The sequence below is a fragment of the Carcharodon carcharias genome, chromosome 13 (genome assembly GCF_017639515.1).
Source record: "Carcharodon carcharias isolate sCarCar2 chromosome 13, sCarCar2.pri, whole genome shotgun sequence".
Lineage (NCBI taxonomy): Eukaryota > Metazoa > Chordata > Chondrichthyes > Lamniformes > Lamnidae > Carcharodon > Carcharodon carcharias.
Window position 1 is genome coordinate 60,643,792 of NC_054479.1, and position 22,000 is coordinate 60,665,791.

The 22,000-nt window shown below is 44.9% G+C and overlaps 1 protein-coding gene across 1 annotated transcript in view; it reads right to left on the reverse strand.

Moving 5' to 3' along the window:
- zgc:172271 (uncharacterized protein LOC100000381 homolog) overlaps nt 1–22,000 on the reverse strand; it is a 205,809-nt gene that overhangs the window by 49,392 nt on the left and 134,417 nt on the right. Inside the window, exons 9-12 of the mRNA XM_041202044.1 lie at nt 19,706–19,854; nt 16,921–17,011; nt 15,864–15,920; nt 15,057–15,239 (exon numbers count right to left, since the gene is read on the reverse strand). Of these exons, the coding sequence (XP_041057978.1) occupies nt 15,057–15,239; nt 15,864–15,920; nt 16,921–17,011; nt 19,706–19,854 (480 nt within the window). The remainder of the gene's footprint in view (nt 1–15,056; nt 15,240–15,863; nt 15,921–16,920; nt 17,012–19,705; nt 19,855–22,000) is intronic.

Below are 22,000 nucleotides of genomic sequence, written 5' to 3' on the forward strand. Positions count from 1 at the left end.
GTGTGAGGAGCTCATTACAATGAGAGAGTATGAGGAGCTCACTATAATGTGAGCGTGTGAGCAGCTCAATATAATGAGAGAATATGAGGAGCTCACTATAATGTCAGTGCTTGAGGAAATCATATTACGAGAGAGTGTACGAGGAGCTCATTATAGTGAGCGTGTGTGTGAGAAGCTCACTATAACGAGAGAGTGTGATGAGCTCACTATAATGAGAGAGTGTGTGGAGCTCACAATAATGAGTGTGAGGAGCTCCCTACAATGAGAGAATATCTGAAGAGCTCACTGCAATGAGAGTGTGTGAAGAGCCTAGTACAATGAGAGAGTGTGTGAGGCGCTCACTCTAATGGAAGAATGTGAGGAGATCACTATAATGTAAGTGCATGAGGAGCGCATATTATGAGAGTGTGTATGAGGGGCTCACTATAATGAGAGAGCATGGGGTGCTCACTATAATGAAAGAATGTGAGATGCTCACTATAATGTGAGTGTGTGAGGTGCTCACTACAATGAAAGTGTGTGAGGAACTCAATACAATGAGAGAGTGTGAGGTGCTCACAATAATGTGAGTGTGTGAGGAGCTCACTATAATGAGAGCATGTGAGATGTTCACTATAAGGTGAGTGTGTGAAGAGCTCACTACAATGTGAGTGTGTGAGGAGCTCACTACAATGGGAGTGTGTGAGGTGCTCACTACAATAAAAGTATGTGAGGAACTCAATACAATGAGAGAGTGTGAGGAGCTCATTATAATGTGAGTGTGTGATGAGCTCACTATAATGGGTGCGTGTGAGGAGCTCACTATAATGAGAGAGTGTGGGGAGCTCACTATAATGAGAGTGTGAGGAACTCCCTACAATGAGTGTCTGAAGAGTCACTACAATGAGAGTGTGTGAAGAGCCTAGTACAATGAGAGAGTGTGTGAGGCGCTCACTCTAATGAGAGAATGTGAGGAGCTCAATATAATGTGAGTGTGTGAGGAGCTCATATTACGAGAGTGTATGAGGGGCTCACTATAATGAGAGAGCGTGGGGTGTTCACTATAATGAGAGAATGTGAGATGCTCACTATAATGTGAGTGTGTGAGGAGCTCACAATAATGAGAGCATGTGAGATGCTCACTATAAGGTGAGTGTGTGAAGAGCTCACTACAATGAGAGTGTGTGAGGCGATCACTACAACAAAAGAGAGTGAGGAGCACACAACCATGAGAGAGTGTCTGCTGAGCTCATTATAATGAGAGTGTGAGCAGCTCACTACAATGGGAGTGTGTGAGGTGCTCACTACAATGAAAGTATGTGAGGATCTCAATACAATGAGAGAGTGTGAGGAGCTCATTATAATGTGAGTGTGTCAGGAGCTCACTATAATGAGAGGATGTGAGATGCTCACTATAATGTGAGTATGTGAGGACCTCACTACAATGAAAGTGTGTGAGGAACTCAATACAATGAGAATGTGAGGAGCTCACTGTAATGTGAGTGTGTGAGGAGCTCACTATAATGAGAGAGTGAGCAGCTCAGTACAATGAGAGAATGTGTGAGTAGCTCACTATATTGAGAGACTGTGTGATTAGCTCAATTTAATGGGGACATGTGGAGCTCACTATAATGAGAGAGTGTGGGGACCTTACTATAATGAGAGTGTGAAGAGCTCACTACAATGAGAGAGTGTGTGAGGAGTTCACTACAATGAGGGAATTGCTGAGGAGCTCACTAAAATGACAGAGTGTGTGATGAGCTCACTATAATGGGAGTGTGTGAGGAGCTCACTACAATGGGAGAGGGAGTGAGGAGCTCACTATAATGAGAGAATTTGAGGAGCTCACTATAATGAGGGAATGTGAAACACTCACTATAATGTGAGGTGCTCCCTACAATGAGAGTGTGTGAGGTGCTCACTACAATGAGTGTGTGAGGAGCTCATTACAATGAGAGAGTATGAGGAGCTCACTATAATGTGAGCGTGTGAGCAGCTCAATATAATGAGAGAATATGAGGAGCTCACTATAATGTCAGTGCTTGAGGAAATCATATTACGAGAGAGTGTACGAGGAGCTCATTATAGTGAGAGTGTGTGTGAGAAGCTCACTATAACGAGAGAGTGTGATGAGCTCACTATAATGAGAGAGTGTGTGGAGCTCACAATAATGAGTGTGAGGAGCTCCCTACAATGAGAGAATATCTGAAGAGCTCACTGCAATGAGAGTGTGTGAAGAGCCTAGTACAATGAGAGAGTGTGTGAGGCGCTCACTCTAATGAGAGAATGTGAGGAGCTCACTATAATGTGAGTGTGTGAGGAGCTCATATTACGAGAGTGTATGAGGGGCTCACTATAATGAGAGAGCGTGGGGTGTTCACTATAATGAGAGAATGTGAGATGCTCACTATAATGTGAGTGTGTGAGGAGCTCACAATAATGAGAGCATGTGAGATGCTCACTATAAGGTGAGTGTGTGAAGAGCTCACTACAATGAGAGTGTGTGAGGCGATCACTACAACGAAAGAGAGTGAGGAGCACACAACCATGAGAGAGTGTCTGCTGAGCTCATTATAATGAGAGTGTGAGCAGCTCACTACAATGGGAGTGTGTGAGGTGCTCACTACAATGAAAGTATGTGAGGATCTCAATACAATGAAAGAGTGTGAGGAGCTCATTATAATGTGAGTGTGTCAGGAGCTCACTATAATGAGAGGATGTGAGATGCTCACTATAATGTGAGTATGTGAGGACCTCACTACAATGGGAGTGTGTGAGGTGCTCACTACAATGAAAGTGTGTGAGGAACTCAATACAATGAGAGAGTGTGAGGAGCTCACTATAATGTGAGTGTGTGAGGAGCTCACTATAATGAGAGGACGTGAGATGCTCACTATAAGGTGAGTGTGTGAAGAGCTCGCTACAAGGAGAGTGTGTGAGGTGCTCACTACAATGAGAGAGAGTGAGGAGCATACTACAATGAGAGAGTGTGTGAGGAGCTGACTATAACGAGAGTGTGAGCAGCTCAGTACAATGAGAGAATGTGTGAGGTGCTCACTATAATGAGAGTGTTGAGGGGCTCAGTACAATGAGAGAGTGTGTAAGTTGCTCACTATAATGAGAGAGTGTGTGATTAGCTCATTTTAATGGGGGCGTGTGGAGCTCACTATAATGAGAGAGTGTGGGGAGCTCACAATAATGAGAGAGTGTGTGATGAGCTTACTATAATGGGAGAGTGTGAGGAGCTCACTAAAAAGAGAGTGTGAGGAGCTTACTACAATGAGAGATTGTGTGAAGTGCTCACAACAATGATAGTGTGTGAAGAGCTCACTACAATGAGAGAGGGTGTGAGGAGCTCACTATCATGAGAGAATGTGAGGAGCTCACTATAATGTGAGTGTGTGAGGAGCTCAAATCACGAGAGAGTGTATGAAGAGCTCACTATAGTGAGAGAATGGGAGATGCTCACTATAATGTGAATGTGTGAGGTGCTCACTATAATGAGATTGTGTGAGGTGCTCACTACAATCAGAGAATGTGAGGAGCTCACTATAATGAGAGAGTGTGGGGAGCTCACTATAATGAAAGAATGTGAGGAGCTCACTATAATGTGAGTGTGTGAGGAGCTCAAATTACAAGAGAGTGTGTGAGGATCTCACTATAATGAGAGAGTGTGGGGAGCTCACTATAATGAAAGAATGTGAGGAGCTCACTAGGAGCTCACTATAATGAAAGAATGTGAGGAGCTCACTATAATGTGAGTGTGTGAGGAGCTCAAATTACAAGAGAGTGTGTGAGGGGCTCACTATAATGAGAGAATGGGAGATGCTCACTATGATGTGAGTGTGTAAGGTGCTCACTATAATGAGACTGTGTGAGGTCCTCACTACAATGAGAGAATGTGAGGAGCTCACTATAATGAGAAAGTGTGAGGCACTCACTATGAGTGTGTGAGGAGCTCAACATATTGAAAGAGTGTGTGAGGTGCTCACTTTAATGAGAGTGCGTGAGGTGCTCACTACAATGAGAGAATGTGAGGAGCACACTATAATGAGAAAGTGTGAGGCACTCACTATAATATGAGTGTGTGAGGAGCTCAACATAATGAGAGAGTGTGTGAGGAGCTCAACATAATGAAAGAGTGTGTGAGGTGCTCACTATAATGAGAGTGTATGAGGTACTCACTACAATGAGAGAATTTGAGGAGCTCACTATAATGAGAGGGTGTGGGGAGCTCTCTATAATGAAAGAATGTGAGGAGCTCACTATAATGTGGGTGTGTGAGGAGTTCAAATTACAAGAGAGTGTGTGAGGGGCTCACTATAATGAGAGAATGGGAGATGCTCACTATGATGTGAGTATGTTAGCTATAATGAGAGAGTGTGCGAGGAGCTTGCTATAATGAGAGAGTTTGTGAGGAGCTCACCATAATGAGAGTGTGGGGAGCTCACTACAATGAGAGAGTGTGTGAGGAGCTCACTACAATCAGGGAATTTGTGAGGAGCTCACTATAATTAGAGAGTGTGGGGAGCTCACTATAATGAGAGTGAGGAGCTCACTACAATGAGAGTGAGGAGCTCACTACAATGAGAGAGTTTTTGAAGAGCTCACTATAATGAGAGTGTGAGGAGCTCACTACAATGAGAGAGTGTGTGAAGAGCTCACAACAATGATAGTGTGTGAAGAGCTCACTACAATGAGAGAGGGTGTGAGGAGCTCACTATCATGAGAGAATGTGAGGAGCTCACTATAATGTGAGTGTGTGAGGAGCTCAAATCACGAGAGAGTGTATGAGGAGCTCACTATAGTGAGAGAATGGAAGATGCTCACTATGATGTGTGTATGTTAGGTGCTCACTATAATGAGAGTGTGTGAGGTGCTCACTACAATGAGAGGATGTGAGGAGCTCACTATAATGAGAAAGTGTGAGGCACTTACTATAATATGAGTGTGTGAGGAGCTCAACATAATGAGAGAGTGTGTGAGGAGCTCACTATAATGAGAGTCTGAGCAGCTCAGTACTATGAGTGAGTGTGTGAGCAGCTCACAATAATAAGACAGTGTGTGAGGGCTTCATTATAATGACAGCGTTGAGGAGCTATCTATAATGACAGGGTGAGGAGCTCAGTATAATGAGAGAGTGTGTGAAGAGCTTGCTATAATGAGAGAGTTTCTGAGCTGCTCAGTATAATGAGAGAGTGTGGGGAGCTCACTACAATGAGAGAGTGTGTGAGCTCAATATAATGAGAGTGTACGTGAGGACCTCACTGTAATGAAAGAGTGTGTGAGGAACTTACTATAATGGGAGTGTGTGCAGCTGATTATCATGAGAGTGTGTGGGGAGCTCACTAAAATGAGAGAGTGTGTGAGGAGCTCACTACAATCAGGGAATTTGTGAGGACCTCACTATAATTAGAGAGTGTGGGGAGCTCACTACAGTGAGAGTGAGGAGCTCACTACAATGAGAGAGTGTTTGAAGAGCTCACCACAATGAGAGTGTGAGGAGCTCACTACAATGAGAGAGTGTGAAGAGCTTACTACAATGAGAGAGGCTGTGAGGAGCTCATTGTAATGAGAGAATGGGAGATGCTCACTATAATGTGAATGTGTGAGGTGCTCACTGCAATGAGAGAGTGTGATGTGCTCACTACAATGAGAGAATGTGAGGAGCTCACTACACTGAGAAAGTATGAGGCACTCACTATAATAAGAGTGTGTGAGGAGCTCAACATAATGAAAGAGTGTGTAAGGAGCTCACTTTAATGAGAGTGTGAGCAGCTCCGTGCCTCAGGGAGACTGAAGCATTCTTTCAAACTAGGCCTGCTCACCCTCCTCCCCCGCCTGCACAGGCAGCACTGAGCACTGCAGTTCACGTTCCACACTGGGCAGGCCTTAATTGGCCCGCCCACATAAAATCATGGTGCGGTGCCGACCATCCCTGCCAAGGGCAAAAATTCTGCTCCTGGTGACTCATTATATTGACAGTCTCTAGTTCTGCTCTGCCCAACAAGAGAAAACATTTTCTCTGTAACCGCTCTATCAAAACCTTTCTGAATTTTAAAGACCTCTTCTAGGTCACCCCTTAGCCTTCTTTTTTCAAGAGAAAAGAGGCCCAGCCTGTCAATTCTTTCCTGAAATGTACACCAACACATTTCTGTTAGAATTCTTGTACATCTTCTCTACAACTTCTCCAATCCTTTGCATAATATGGTTACCAAAACTGCACTCAGTACTCTTACTGTGATCGAACCCTTGTTAGACACAGGTTAGCATATCTTCCTACTTTTCAATTCAATCCATCTAGAAATAAAACCTAGGCCGGAATTTTCCGCTCCTGTTGGCGGTGGGCGTCATGGAGGGCATGAACAGACGATATGGCGTAAAGGCCAAAAATTGGTTTCACGCCATCGTGAAAACAGTTTGCGATCATGCACTCAGCCCGTCAATGGCAAGCCGCGTTTCCCGCTGTCCAATGTTGGGAACTTAATTTTAATGCATTTGCATCTTGTCATTGTGCCCGACGCCGGAATCATCCCTCAACGTCAAATTTACCACCCACGTTGGCATAACTTCAGAACACATGCTTCACAACTGCTTTTAAAAGGCTTGCACCTGGTGAGCTGAACTTCAAGGGGAACTCAGGGGGGACTGCTCGCAACCTTGCTCATGAGCATCGCCCATAGGACATCAAGGAAGAGGTGCCACGCATTCATGGTGGGCGGGAGAAGCATGGGGTGGCACAGGCAAGTCGCTTTTTCCTGGCTGGCTTTTAGTGCATTGCTGAGGCAAGGACTCCAGTGTGGATGGGACCATTGTGGGGGCAAGGCAGCACAGGCTGAAGGAAGCCACAAGCACATGAGGCCTGGTGGAGGGTGTGGGAAGCAGCCACACACCTGGGAAAGCTTGTCAAAAGTCAGCATTCTTCCACAGCCAAGACCATTCAGCTGAAGCTCCATTGACATGCTTGGAGTTGGGCCTCTGAAGCTTTTCTGCCCACTCAAGCAACACAAAAGCATGAATAAAAACAAAAAAACTGCGGATGCTGGAAATCCAAAACAAAAACAGAATTACCTGGAAAAACTCAGTAGGTCTGGCAGCATCGGCGGAGAAGAAAAGAGTTGACGTTTCGAGTCCTCATGACCCTTCGACAGAACTTGAGTTCGAGTCCAGGAAAGAGCTGAAATATAAGCTGGTTTAAGGTGTGTGTGTGGGGGGCGGAGAGATAGAGAGACAGAGAGGTGGAGGGGGGCGGGGGGATGTGGTTGTAGGGACAAACAAGCAGTGATAGAAGCAGATCATCAAAAGATGTCAACGACAATAGTACAATAGAACACATAGGTGTTAAAGTTAAAGTTGGTGATATTATCTAAACGAATGTGCTAATTAAGAATGGATGGTAGGGCACTCAAGGTATAGCTCTAGTGGGGTTTTTTTTATAATGGAAATAGGTGGGAAAAGGAAAATCTTTATAATTTATTGGGAAAAAAAAGGAAGGGGGAAACAGAAAGGGGGTGGGGATGGGGGAGGGAGCTCACGACCTAAAGTTGTTGAATTCAATAATCAGTCCGGAAGGCTGTAAAGTCCCTAGTCGGAAGATGAGGTGTTGTTCCTCCAGTTTGCGTTGGGCTTCACTGGAACAATGCAGCAAGCCAAGGACAGACATGTGGGCAAGAGAGCAGGGTGGTGTGTTAAAATGGCAAGCGACAAAAGCATGAATATGCCACCAAATGCTTTAGAGCTTTTCACCCCTCAGGCACAGATTGCAAACTAATGTACTTTTTAGGGAGCAGCAGAACAATTGGATAACTGGGCAGGTTGTAGAGTCCCTTTGCGAAAGGTGTCCATGTCGCAGTCACTGGTGGAGGTACTCACAGCCCCTTGCAATATCTTTATTCAGGTTTGGGACAGTATCCATTATGGTTCAAGCTAGTAGTGCAGCCTTGCAGTGCAGGTTAGGAGAATGCCTGCACCTGAGCTGAGAACACAGCATGCAGTCCAATGGTCAAATCTACCGCCAATCGGTCAAGTGGAATAGGGCAGAGGTGGGTGGGGTTTTGGATAGCAATGAAGCACACTACACAATGGCCATCCAAGTGGTGGCCAGCATTCTCTGGCATGTGCAATGGGGCCTTCAGACTTAACCAAGAGAGGTCCTTCGGACACATGCTAATCCATACGTCTCTCTCTGTAATCCTGCAGGAGAAGAACATCAAGATCATGAAGCCTGGTGATTTACCGGTATGCCTCATGGCTTACAGAGACCAGAGAAGGAGAAGAGTGCAACAGAGGCACCTGACTTGCCAATGGGAGGAGCACCACCCTCAAGATGAAAGTTTGACAGGGCTCCTGCACATGCAGCAGAAGATCCACAGTGAACCATTGCTATAGACCCTAGATTCGGGGTCTATAGACGGCGCTTGTCATTCCTGCAGATGACTGAGAACCAATGTCGTCAAAGACTGCACATGTCTAAGGAACTGGTATGCCACCTGCTGCAGGATTTGGTACCGTGGGGACATGGAGGGCACCCACTGTCAGTGGCCGCGAAAGTGACGGCAGCGCTCAATTTTTAAGCCAATGGCACCTTCCAGGGCTCCACAGGTGACCTGTGTGGGATCTCACAAGCCTCCGCCCACAAGTGCATCCAGGACGTCACAGACACCATCTTCATGAAGGCACCAAACTTTGTGCATTTCGCCAAGGATCAGGAAAGACAGGAAGCAAGAGTGCTGGGATTTGCAGCAATCTCTGGTTTTCCACAGGTACAGGTTGCCATCAACTTCACTCACATGGCACTGAGATCTCTATGGCCACAAGCAGTCAACTACATCAAAAGCAAGAGCTTCCACTCGCTGAAGTTTGCGACCACCACAAATGAATCTGATAGGTCTACACACAATTCCTGGGAGCGTCCAGGACTCCTACATTCTTAGCAGGTCTCAGATCCCTGATAACTTCCAGGGTCCACAGAGGCTGCAGGGTTGGCTCCTCGGGGACAAGGACTACCTACAGGTAATGTGGCTGATAACACCCATGCAGTGGCCTCAGAGTGCAGCGGAGTGACAGTATAATGAGGCTCATGCTCCAACCTATACTTTGTTTGGAGCAAACAATAGGCATATTGAAAATGAGGTTCCGGTGCTTCAACAGGTCTGGTGGAGCACTGCAATTTAGTCCTTGGAGGGTGTTGCACATCATCATAGCTTGCTGCGCTCCACACAATCTGGCACTGCAACAGGAGGAGGACCTAGGTGAGGAGATGGAGGAGCTACACGTCTCTTCCAATGAGTAGGACATCGATGATGATGAGAGTGATGAGGCTCTCGAAGATAAGGGTGCCAGCGATGAGGCCATTGCACTGGCCAGACGAGGCAGGCACACTCAGGAGACCTTCATAGCTGCAAGATTAGTGGAGGAGGATGATGAGATGCAATAAGTAGAGTCCTGACAGCCTCACCTTGCATCTGTGAAAGTTTGACTCGTGTGTGACTGATGGTAGCGCACATGCCCTCAATGCTCAGGTTCATGTCATGGAGATGGAGTGGAGACCCAGATTGTTGCTAGATTCCAGGAGGATGATGATGACATGCAGTGAGGACACGCCATAGATTTTCACTTTTCTTTTACTCATTCATGGGATGTGGGCTTTGCTGGCTAGGCCAGCGTTTATTGCCCATTCCCAGTTGCCTTGAGAGGTGGTGGTGAGCTGCCTTCTTGAACTGCTGCAGTCCATGTGGTGTGGGTACACCCACAGTGCTGTTAGGAAAGGAGTTCCGGATTTTGACCCAATGTCAGTGAAGGAACGGCGATATATTTCCAAGTCAGGATGGTGAATGAATTGGAGGGGTACTTCTAAGTGGTGGTGTTCCCATCTATCTGCTGCCTTTGCCCTTCTAGATGGTAGTGGTCGTGAGTTTAAAAGGTGCTGTCGAAGCAGCCTTGGTGAATTCCTGCAGTGCATCTTGTAGATGGTACACACTGCTGCTACTGTGCTTCGGTGGTGGAGGGGTGAATGTTTGTGCATGTGGTGCCAATCAAGTGGGCTGCTTTGTCCTGGATGGTGTCAAGCTTCTTGAGTGTTGTGGGAGCTGCATTCATCTAGGCAAGTGGGGAATATTCCATCACACTCCTGACTTGTGACTTGTAGATGGTGGACAGGCTATGGGGAGTCAGGAGGTGAGTTATTCATCACAGTATTCCTAGCCTCTGACCTGCTCTTGTAGCCACAATATTTATGTGGCTAGTCCAGTTCAGTTTCTGGTCAATGGTAACCCCCAGAATGTTGATAGTGGGATTCAGTGATTATGCCCTGTCTGTGATGAACTTGGCATGCGTCCTCTAGTGGGCCGAGACCTGGAGGGCCTGGGCCTGCTTTGGGTGTCTTGCTGTGGGCTAGCTTCACCTGCCTCAGCCTGTGGAGCTGGAGATGATGGGGTCACAGGAAGAAGGGCTTTGGAAGGGCTGGACACTCCCAGAGTCACATGGGTGGATGGCCCCAGGGTGTCTAGCTGCTGGTCCTCCTCCCTACAGGTGCCCGACAGCCCCTGGCTGACTCCGTGAGGAGAAGGGAAGCTAGTGTGAGAGCGAGCTGCTCAGCACCCCTCTCGCATTGACACTGTTGGAGGTCAACTATGGCGTCAGCGATGTAGTTCAGCCCATGCAGCAGTGTAGAGACAATGCCTTGGATCAAGGTCTCCACATCAGCTGCCATCCTGCCAATGTTGACCTTGGTGCATTGGCGTGCTGGCACTATCACCTCAGACTGAAGGTGAACAGACTCCTCCATCGTTCCTTGCAATCTGAGGAGTGCACCAGATATCCTTTCCTGATGTTCCCATGATTGTCTTTGCAGCTTCAACAACTGATTGAAGACCAAGTCCAGAGGCTCATCATCTGACTCAGACTCAGCAGATTCCTTGCCTCCAGCAGTCTTCTGAGTGCCAGTGAGCTCAGATGCTGCAGCTTCTGCCTGTTGTGGAACAAATTGTGTGCTGTGCTCACCAGATTGAGATCCCAAGGCTGGTCTACATCTAGGTCCCATCGAGGTGTGTGTCGCTGCGCTGGTGGAGGGTATGGGTGAGCATCATGACGGATCTTCAATGGTGCTGCCCTCAGGGTCCTCATCTGAGGTGCTCTTGGCACTGCAGTTGGGGCTAAGGTTGCTTGAGGGCCACGTGTCAAGTGTGCCTGGAAGAGAAGGTGGAGATCATAAGTGCTTGGCAGCCGTGTTACACCCAGAAAAGTGGATTCAGAGTAGCATTGACAAAGGGATGATGTGGTGCAGGTTCCTCACATAGATGCTTGCCGCTGACCTCACTGTCACCTCAGGAACGGTCCACGTCCTCTCCGGCCAGCTCCAACACACGACTCTCGAACAGAGTGAAGACCTTAGTGTCTGGCACTCCACCCTGGTCTGGAACCTCTCCCGGTAATTTGCACGATCTTGTCCTGCATAAAGACAGATGGAGAGGGGGTGAGCAAGGCGCAAGCCAGGCCAACTGAGAAGGATGCCAAGTGTGCATATATGCTGAATGGAGCCATGGATGGGATGAGGGTGTGTGTGAGAGAGTGAGTGGTGATGTCCCTTAAGTTGGCAGTGAGTGAAATGCCAGTGAATGTGTGATGGGCTTGTGAATGTGTGAGTTGAGAGTGATAAGATGGTTGACTTACCCTGACGGCATGGATGAGTTCACTCATCCTTTTTCTGCAATGGATGGCCGACCTCAGCGCATTGGCACTGATCACCTCTGCCGCCGCCCCCCAAGCTGGAGTGTGAGACTCCTGTGGCCAAAGCGGGAGTAGAGGACATCGCGGCGGGCCTCCACAGTGTCTAAAAGGCGTCCCAGAGATGCGTTACTGAATCAGTGGGCTGCACTCTTCTTGGCTTTTGGGGTCTTGCCTTCACCGGAGCAGTCGTGGGCTGTGAGCACTGAGAAATGTGGGTGCAGCTGCAGTTTAAACACAATGCCCGGAGTGAGGAAGCGGCAAGGTAATGGCGTAGCAGGAAAATTGGAGGCCGCCTGCCACCAATTTGGCATGTTTCCTGTGACTGTATAACTTATGAGACGGGAAGGGGATGATACAGCATGAAAATCCACTATTGCAGCCGGGTAAAATGTCATTTTCCACGCCTGCTATCGAGGTTAGTGCAAATCTGGGACAATTCTGCCCCTAGTGTTTGGTTTGCTCTTTTAATCGCCTTGCTAACATGTGGTGCAACTTTTAGTGATTGATATATTTGTACTCCAAGATCCCTTTGTTCCTCTACCCCACCTAGATTCACACCTTCTAAGTAATAAAGAGCCTCCCCATTCTACTTCCAAAATGTACTACCTCATATTTATCTGTGTTGACTCCACTTGCCAATTATTTGCCTATTCTGTAAGCTTATCCTCCTCAGTATTGACTATTACCCCAATTTGGTGTCATCTGCAAATTTAGAAATTGTGTTCTTGATTCCAAGATCCAAATTGTTAATGTAAATTATGAGCAGTAGCAGTCCCAGCACTGATCCTTGTGGAACAGCACTTCCCACCTTCCATCACTCTGACTAACTATACTCCCATTCATATTCCCTTGGGTCTCATTCTCTGTTTCCTGGCTTGAAGCCATTCTGCACCATGTTCCCTGAATCTACATTCTCTAAAACAAAAACAGAATTACCTGGAAAAACTCAGCAGGTCTGGCAGCATTGGCAGAGAAGAAAAGAGTTGACGTTTCGAGTCCTCATGACCCTTCGACAGAACTTGAGTTCGAGTCCAAGAAAGAGTTGAAATATAAGCTGGTTTAAGGTGTGTGTGTGGGGGGCGGAGAGATAGAGAGAGAGAGAGGTGGGGGGGGTGTGGTTGTAGGGACAAACAAGCAGTGATAGAAGCAGATCATCAAAAGATGTCAACGACAATAGTACAATAGAACACATAGGTGTTAAAGTTAAAGTTGGTGATATTATCTAAACGAATGTGCTAATTAAGAATAGATGGTAGGGCACTCAAGGTATAGCTACATTCTCTAACCTTATTCATTAGTCTATTAGGGGTACCTAATCGAAGCTCTTGAAAATCCAGATAAATTACATCTACCGCATATCAGTATCTACTCTGTTACATTTTCAAGAATTCATTAAATTTGGTCAGGCAGGATTTTCCCTTTTGAAGTCCATGCTGACTATTCATTATTATATTTTTCATTTCTAGATGTTCTTCTATTGTCTCCTTTAGTAAGATTCCATTATTTTTCTTACCATTATTGTTAAGCTGACTGATCTAGAATTCCCTGGGCATGTTCTGTCCCCTTCTTAAATATGGGAATTACATTAGGTATCTGCCAGTCCTCTGGCACCACACTTTTTTCGAACAAATGATTAAATATGAGTAGTAATTACTCTTTCTTAGATTCTTTTAAAATACATGCATGCAATCCAGCTGGACAAACCTTTATTATCCTTTTTGAGTTTGTTTATTCAGTACATCTGCTTTTTAAATTTTAAATGCACTTATTGCTCACCTTATCATTCAATGTCATGTGTATCTGTTCTACCTCCCTAGCAAATATAAAATCAAAATAACTATTTAATACTTTTATTTTTATCTGTGGTATTATTCTATCTGACCCTTAATGGTTCTATTCCCCCCTCAGCCTTTTTATAAATTGATGTGCCTGTAAAATATTTTACTATGTTGTTTTATTTTCTTTGATAATTTAATTTCATAGATCCACTTTGCCTTCCTAATTGTGTTTTCAACTTCCCTCCTAATCTATTTATATTCTCCCTTATCATGCAATCATCTGCCATGTACTTAATCTATGCCTTTTTCTTAACCCTCAATTGTTCCCTTCTGGCTTTATTCATCCGTGGAGTCTCAAGTGTTTAGCTTGTTTTTTCCTTTTAAGCTCTTGAGCTGCAGTACAAGTAGGGAAAATTATCCCCTAATTCTGTACTTTATAACAGAAATCCTCTTTTCCCATTATTTACATCCTCTATTGTAAGCAGACATGAATTATTAATGTTTGCAATGAAGAAATCAGCAGTACCCACCATACCATCCTTCACTGGTCCTTTCCCTCTCCAGATTTCAACTCGGCTAAAGGTATAACCTTAACCTCCCCAGAACTCCATTCCCCAGGCCTTTACCAGGCTGGGAGGTGGATGGGAGGTGCCAGGTGGGACCCTGGGAAAATAGCGGGTAGCTAATTTTAATATGACATCTTTGGTACTTAATCTCCCCTATCCTCTAATTTATCCCTGACCTTCCCTTTGCTCCACCTGCTCTTGCCCCTTTTTCAACAACGTAAAACCCATCACATTTCTACCTCTTTTCAATTCCGAAGAAGAGTTAGACTGGACTCAAAGCATTAGCTCTTTCTCTCTCCACAGGTGCTGCTAAAGCTGCTGAGTTTTTCCAGCACTTTACTTTTATTTAATATTTAAGGACTCTTTTGGGGGTTGATTCTTCGGCCCCTGGCTTCATGGAGGCAGCCCCTCTGCGACCATGCCTGGGGGAGCCATGGGATAAACCAAAGAGGGGGCCACGGGCATGTTGAGGTGCCCTTTCAGTCCCAAGTGATGGAGCTGCCGGGGCTTCAGAGCTACTGGCCCTGAGTGGGCCGGCAGTGTCAGCATGCTGACTGCTGTCCTTAATTGGACAGTGAGCCTGGGGGCAGTCTATTATGAGGCTGCTTCCAGGAAAATTGCTGAACTGGTTCCACTGTGACAGCCTCATTGCATCCAGGGTCCTGAAGCTCACAGGAAAATCCTGCCCTTTGTAACCCATCTGGGTGATTTTTGACTAATGGTCAAACAAACTTTTCCCCACCTCATCTTTTTATGAATTTTTATTAATGTAATAAACAAAACTGTACAAAGAAAATTAAAAATATTGCTTTCAATGGTGCTATGATTTTTCTCCTGGAATTGCATACAGAAGTGTCCTAGAGATTAATCATTATTTCCTGGATACTCCAGGACAATCCTGGCAGCTTGGCAATACTAGAAAAGGCTCATGTTTATGGCGGAACATCCAACTTCAATATTCAACCTGTCTCTCTTACACATGTGCTTGGTACTGAACCTCGCTTACCTTTATTGATGTTGCAAATGTCGGTGCTGTTTTGATCGGATTTGATGGTGTATTTTGTTAAGAGAAGCCAACCTGCTGGGCTGTACATGTGGCCGTGACAGCTTCGCCTTCCCATTAGATTAAATATTTTCTCACTCCGGGAAGTCTTCTTCACCACAGCAACAGCATAGACCGGAGGCAAAACTGGGAACAGAATCACATAGCACAGCACATGGATAAATGGAGTTACCAAACGAAACTTGAAAAGGCTATAGAATCCCCATCACTTACACCGTCTTCATTTATCATGGGAAGTCACTCATATCAGGCAGACACTACAGAAAATTTTCATCATTATAGGGTTCATTGGTGCCACTTAAAACACATTAAGCCAGTTGACTATTTCTGGCAATTCAATTGGCTGTTCATTCCTGGTTAAAGCACGATCACCTCAGTGATAAGTCTGTCATTAATTACGTTTGTGATTTCCGGGACTTGGGTCAGGCAACCCCACCCACTCCACCCCACCACCCCGTCAATGTTAGTGCAATCAGAGGACTTTCAGATCACACCCAAATCCTTAGCTATTAAATAAAAACAAAAATTACTAGAAACATTCCGCAGGTCAGGCAGCATCTGCGGAGGCAGAAACTGAGTTAACGTTTCAGATCAATGACGTTACATCAGATTTCTCAGTGTTTCTCTCTCCACAGATGCTGCCAGACCTGCTGGGTATTCCAAGAATTTTCTGTTTTTACTTCAGATTCCCAGCATCTGCAGCTTTTTACTTCTATTCCACTTCTATGAAGGTGTTTATGAGCACTATACCTTCTGCCTCAAAGTGAGCCTCTCCATTATTCCCATTGGCTGTTGCACATTTTTCCCCTAGAACATAGAACGAATATCAATAACATTTAAATAACATCCAGCTGAAAGATTTACATGTGGTTTACAAAATTGGTGTAGCATGTAACATGAAGGTGCTGTGTGTGTGAACATGGGTCACACAGGGCGAGTGTTTCATGATAAATACCATCATTAAGTGAGCTCTATATTGAGGCACTGAAATTCTTGGGGTCGCAAAGGGTGCATTTGCACTGCATTTGGGTAGGGTTGTCCACTCTGGATGGACTTCTGGAAGTTTCATCATATGTCCTCCAGCCTCCAACCACCCGGCTTTATACCCTCCCCCGTCACCCTGAAACCAGCACAAGAAAGAAACCAATGGTCTCAGTTATTTTTTGGCTATTCCTCCCAAAGCCCATAGGCTCCGTAATTTCTCCACCTACCTCTCATCCAGCTGGTTAAGATATTTAAAGCTCATGCACCAAACTTCTAGTTTTGAGTTGCAGATCTAATCAGAAATTGCATTCTGCAGTATACATGGAATGGCATGAATGAATCAATATCTGGTGTGCATGTACAACTCAGACACTACCCAATATACATGGAATAGTTTGACTCCAGCACACAAATATTTCTTATTGCTTCAAGAAGTCACACAGCGAGTAGATGTAATTAGCTGAATTCACACCATGTTACAGAATGCACTTGGGATTTTCTTAGTGCCTCATCTGGAATGATACTGATAACCAAGTCACTATCTTATCTGAGGCCATGCTGTAATATCTGCTTTGGATTTAGTGCTGCTATATTAGAATTTTTCTGTCATGTTTCTGGAGCTGCGAGTAAAGATACACTAGGGGAATCTTGGACTAAAAATGTGCAATCTGTGCTGGCCTAACCTGCAACGTTTGATATTGATCCTGGATGCAAGTCACAATCTTTTCTCCATTACTGATCACCTTCAACTTAATTATTACAAATATTCATCAGTATTTATTTACAAAATGAAAGAAGATGCCGAATAGACCTAGTTACATACCATAATATTCAGTCACCACAGGGACCAGACCGCAGTTCCCAGCAATGTAAGCATGAGTTGCATCAAGGGAGGCAGCATCAGCCTCATCCCTCTTCAAAATAAAAATAAATTCCTTTGTTAGGGTTTTGCAAGTTTGATCCTTGACATAAAGACCATTTAGCTCTTGAAACGGATACGAATACAAAAGCAAAATGCAGCAGTTGCTGGAAATCTGAAATAAAACTGAAAATGCGGAAAATGCTCAACAGGTCAGGCAGCATCTGCAGAGAGAAAAAGACTTAATGTTTCAGCTCAGTGATGACCATTCATCAGAAATAAACCCTTCAGTGTGAGATGGATTTCTGAATGAGGAAGTAGAGATGAAACTTCAGATCACTGGGATGCCCTAGGGAGACATAGTGGATTTGTTTGGATGGATGATTAACAATGGGCCAAACTGCCTTATCTCCATCTATGTCACCTTAGTACAACTATTATGTTTTACAGGCATAAATGAAAAGCAATATCTTTTATCCTATATGGAAATGATTGGCAAAAAATATATTTTATTTTCCACCCATAAATCAATATTCATCTATTCACTTCAAAAGGTACTGCCAGAACTTGGAGTGTGATTCTGTGCACACTGCCTAATTTTCGGGTACAGTATGTGGGTTCTGTCCCATTTTGGGGTACAGTATGTGGGTACTGTCATACATCTTTGGGGAGCATGTCTTCTTGGGTGTGATTTTGTGGGTACTGTAATATGTAGCGGTTTAGTTATATGGTAGGGTTTGGTTTTGTGGCCACTATCTTATGCATGCTGACAACAGGCGACCCTATCTCTCCACCATCTCGCTCAACCCCTCTAATGCTGCTATATTGTTAGACAACTCATCTAATATCCAATCTTGGATAAGCCGCCATTTCCTTCAGTTAAACATTTTCTTCTGTCCCCACTACAATCTCTATATCACTGCCAACCTTTCCCCATACAATGGCTCTGGTTGAACCTAATGGGAACCTGAGCTGAACTTCTGATTCCTTATCTTATTCTATATCTCCATAGAGACAGCCTAATTTTCACCTCTGTAGCATTGCCTGTCACCACCTCTGCCTCACTCCAACTATGGCTTAAACGCTCATCTGTGTCTTTAGCATCTCCAGTCTCAACTATTTCACTGCTCAACTAAATTAACTCCCATACTCCACCTCCCATAAACTTACGCTCATCCAAAGTCTACTGCATGTATCCAATACCTCACCACCCCAACCTTCATGGATCATCCAATGGCTTTCAAATTAAAATTCTTATTCTTGTGTTTAAAGCCCTCCTCACCCTCACTCTTGCTCATCCCTGTCTCATCCCTATCTCGATCCCTCAGCTTTTGAACCCCTGCTCCCAGACTTTGTTCCATAAATTCTGGCCTCTTGTGCTAATCCAACACCTTTCATCCCACCATGCTGTCAGCTGTCCGGACTCTATATTCTGGAATTCTCTGCCATGGTATCTTTGCAGGACAAAAGCACTGGTGCGTACGGCATGGAGTCTGGTATGAAGAGAAACTAATTTGAACTAAAAACATAAAATGCTGGAAAAACTCAGCAGGTCTGGTAGCATCTGTGAAGAGAGAAATGGAGCTAATGTTTCGAGTCTATATGACTCTTCTTCAGAGCTAAAAAGAAGTAGAAATGTGATGTATTTTATACTGTTTAAAAGGGGATTGAGTAGGTGAAGCAAAATAGAAGGTCAGGGATACGTGAGAGCTCAGGAGAGATTGACAAAGATGTCATGGACACAAAACAAAGTGAGTGTTAATGGTCATGTTAAAGACTAAGTAAGGTGCTGATAGTGGCATAAAGGTAAAATAGCAGGGTGTGTTAATAGCAGAACAAGAGTTTGTGAAAGCAAAACATAAGAACAAGTTACAGATGGCCCAGTGGGAGCCGGAGGTAGGGTGATGATGGGGAAAAAGGAATTATAAAAGGAATAAATAATTAAATAAATAAAAATTACATTAAGAAAGGGGTAAAGCTGGAGGAGGGAGTTCATAATTTGAAATTGTTTAAACGAATTTGATCTGGTTTGGTTTATATACATATACATATGACCACTAGAGGGCACTTTTACACTCTCCTAAACCTCTCTGCCTCTTTCTCCTCTAAGACCCTGCTAAGACAATTCTTTGACAAAGTTGTTGGTCACCCCTTCTAATAGGTCCATCTTTAGTTTGGCATCCATTTTTATTTTATAATTTGTCAAGTATCTTGGGATAGTTTTCTACATTAAAGATGCCATATAATAACTGGGATTTTTTGGCCCCACCTGCCGCCGGGATCTTCCAGTTCTGCGGAAAGTCCATGTGCTTTTGGTTGTCCTGCTGCAGGCCCCACCATGGCGGGGCCAGAAAATCCTGACCAGTATATATATTTATGCACACACAAGTTGCTGTTGAATTTAGCAGATCTAGCCATAGAATATGGTGTTATTTTCAGATATGATTTAGGCAGATCCTCAAAAACTGGAGTGTGGCATTTGGTACACTGAGTTGGCTCCACCATTTTGTCAGCCATGACAGCTCATTATCCTCTTAATTCCTATTCCCCATTCTTTCTCCATACCATTTAACACTCATACTCCCCAAGGAAGCATCTCTGTGCCAGCCAACATGGGCACTAATGTGACATGAAACTTTAGGACAAAGTAATGATAACATTTCAAACAGGCAGCGTATATATTATAATACCTTAGATGGACACCCTTTTTGCAATGATGTTTAAATTAAAATTCAGTGAAATTATGCACCTTTATCATTTCTATGCAGTCGCTCATTGATGTCGCTCGGATGCAGACTAATGGGTCGGATTTTGTATTCAGGGCCCATTCTTCACACTTGCTCTGTTCAGCTGCACTAATGCAGCACCAACGCACAATGCTGTTCTCCAAGGAGCTCCCTGACAAAGAATAACAACACGAGATCACATTTGGAAAATGCACAATGTTTTATTATGCAACCTTAACCCAGCAACGACCCCCACCCCCCACCCACCCAATACCGCCTCCCACTCCCCACTTTACCAGCACCCCACCAATTTTCTCTCCTGACCAAGGCTGTCAATTCTGGTTGGACACATTCTGAGAGATTTTGTCTGATAAACTCCCACCTCCATCTGCCTTCCCTCCATAATCCTGCCATTGGTCATTCAATACACCCCATTCACCCACTGCCCATCCAAGAGACTTCAGGAAATCCAAGCCAGCACAGAGTAGCTCAGAGGTCTGTTGTAAAGGGGTTCCTGGCACCTTTTACCACTTTGCTGCTCCTAAAGTGGCAGAGTGCAGCCTTTCTCCAGGGCTTCTGCCAATCTCCTGACAAGGCTACAGTAGAAGATGAGGAAGTAGCCCTCAAAATTTTCTGGCCTCTCTATTCTGAGCTTTTAGGTAGAGGAAAACAAACCCATTAGCAAAGAGCAGTAATTATTCCGGAGGAGGGAAAGAAACAGACATAAATTAGAGACCGACCCTGGATCTTTATGCTCTGTGTGGCCAGGAAGAAACTGTTGCCATTGGCAGGTGGGTCAGTAACTAAGGCACACACAGAAAATAGGCAAAAGAACCGGGGGAAAATGAGGGAAATGTTTTTCTTATACAACAAACTGTTGTATCTGGAATGCACTTCTTGAAAGAGTGGTGGAAGCAGATTCATAGGAACTTTCAAAAGGGAATTGGGTATATATTTGATAAGTGAGATTTTACAGGTGGACGGATCAAGAGCAGGGTTAGAAGGAGAGCAGGAGCCAGCACAATCACGATGGGCCAAATGGTCTGCTTCTGTGCCAGTTGATTCTATGACTCAGCTACACACCCCATGCTGCAACTGCTCACTGAGTCATTTAGGAGCCTCTTTCCCCGCTTATCTCTAAGATGGAGGGCTGAGGCCTAAAATGCCAGGACCCCACCGTTTAACTGTGCAGTAGGCCACAGACCCTTTCTCAAATTGTGGGACAGGTTCTACTGCATAGACTGGTCAGGGACAGACTGAAGGTGCTTGCGGGGGAGCTTCAGCCAGTCCTCTCCCTCCCAATCCAACCTTGAAAGATGGAGTAGCCCACAGCAGCTCTGTCTGAGGAAACTCTTGAGCCTTCTGGTCCAAGGTCGCCAAGATGTCCTGGGGTTAAAGATACTGAAAGCTGCTGAGAGCAAACCAGGAGAAAAATCATAGGCCCTTAATAAAATAGTATCTGATTTTTTTATCATTATCTTTGAAAACTTACATTTATTATGTACAAAGATAGTGGATTATTTTACTTTGGAACATTGTTTCATAGCCAAAGAATTACGTGCACTGGCTTCACTTTCCACTCCTGCACAGCTATCACTGGAGACCCATTGATCTGTCCTTGGTTCCTCCTATTTCTCATCTACATGCTGCGTCTTGGCAACATCATCTGAAAACACAGTGTCAGGTTCTATATGCAAGCAGATGACTCAAGGTCTATCTCAACATCATCTCTCTTGAACTCTCTACTTCGGATTTGTCACCTGCTTGTTCAACATCCAATACTCGATGAGCAAAAATTCCCTACATCTAAATATTGGGAAGATCAGAGCCCCACCACAAACACTAGTCGCTGGCCCGGTCACCAAGGCCACCTCCTTCCAACCCCACAACATCACTCAACTTCAACCCTGCCTCAACTCATCTGCTGCTGAAATCCTCATCCATATCTTTGTTACTGCTAGATTTTATTGGCCAGGATTTCCCCGTCAGCAAGCGGGGGGCAGGGCCCACTCGCCAATGCATAAAATGACTCCCGATGTCACCCCGCTCCATTTAAATTTTCAGGTAGACGGGGGCTCAGCAGAAGCAGCTGTGCACCCACTGACCTGTCAAACGCCAAATGAGGCCGTTGACAGAGTCATTAAAGTGATTAATGGACCTGCCCGTCCAACCTTAAGGTTGGCGGGCAGGCCAGGAGCCCTAGTGGGCATTAGGAAAATCATGAAGCCTCATCCACGGGCAGGATGAGGTTTTGTGTAGGTTTTTAAAAATGTAATTAAACTGTATTTAAAAGTGATGGACGTCCCAACTCATGTGAT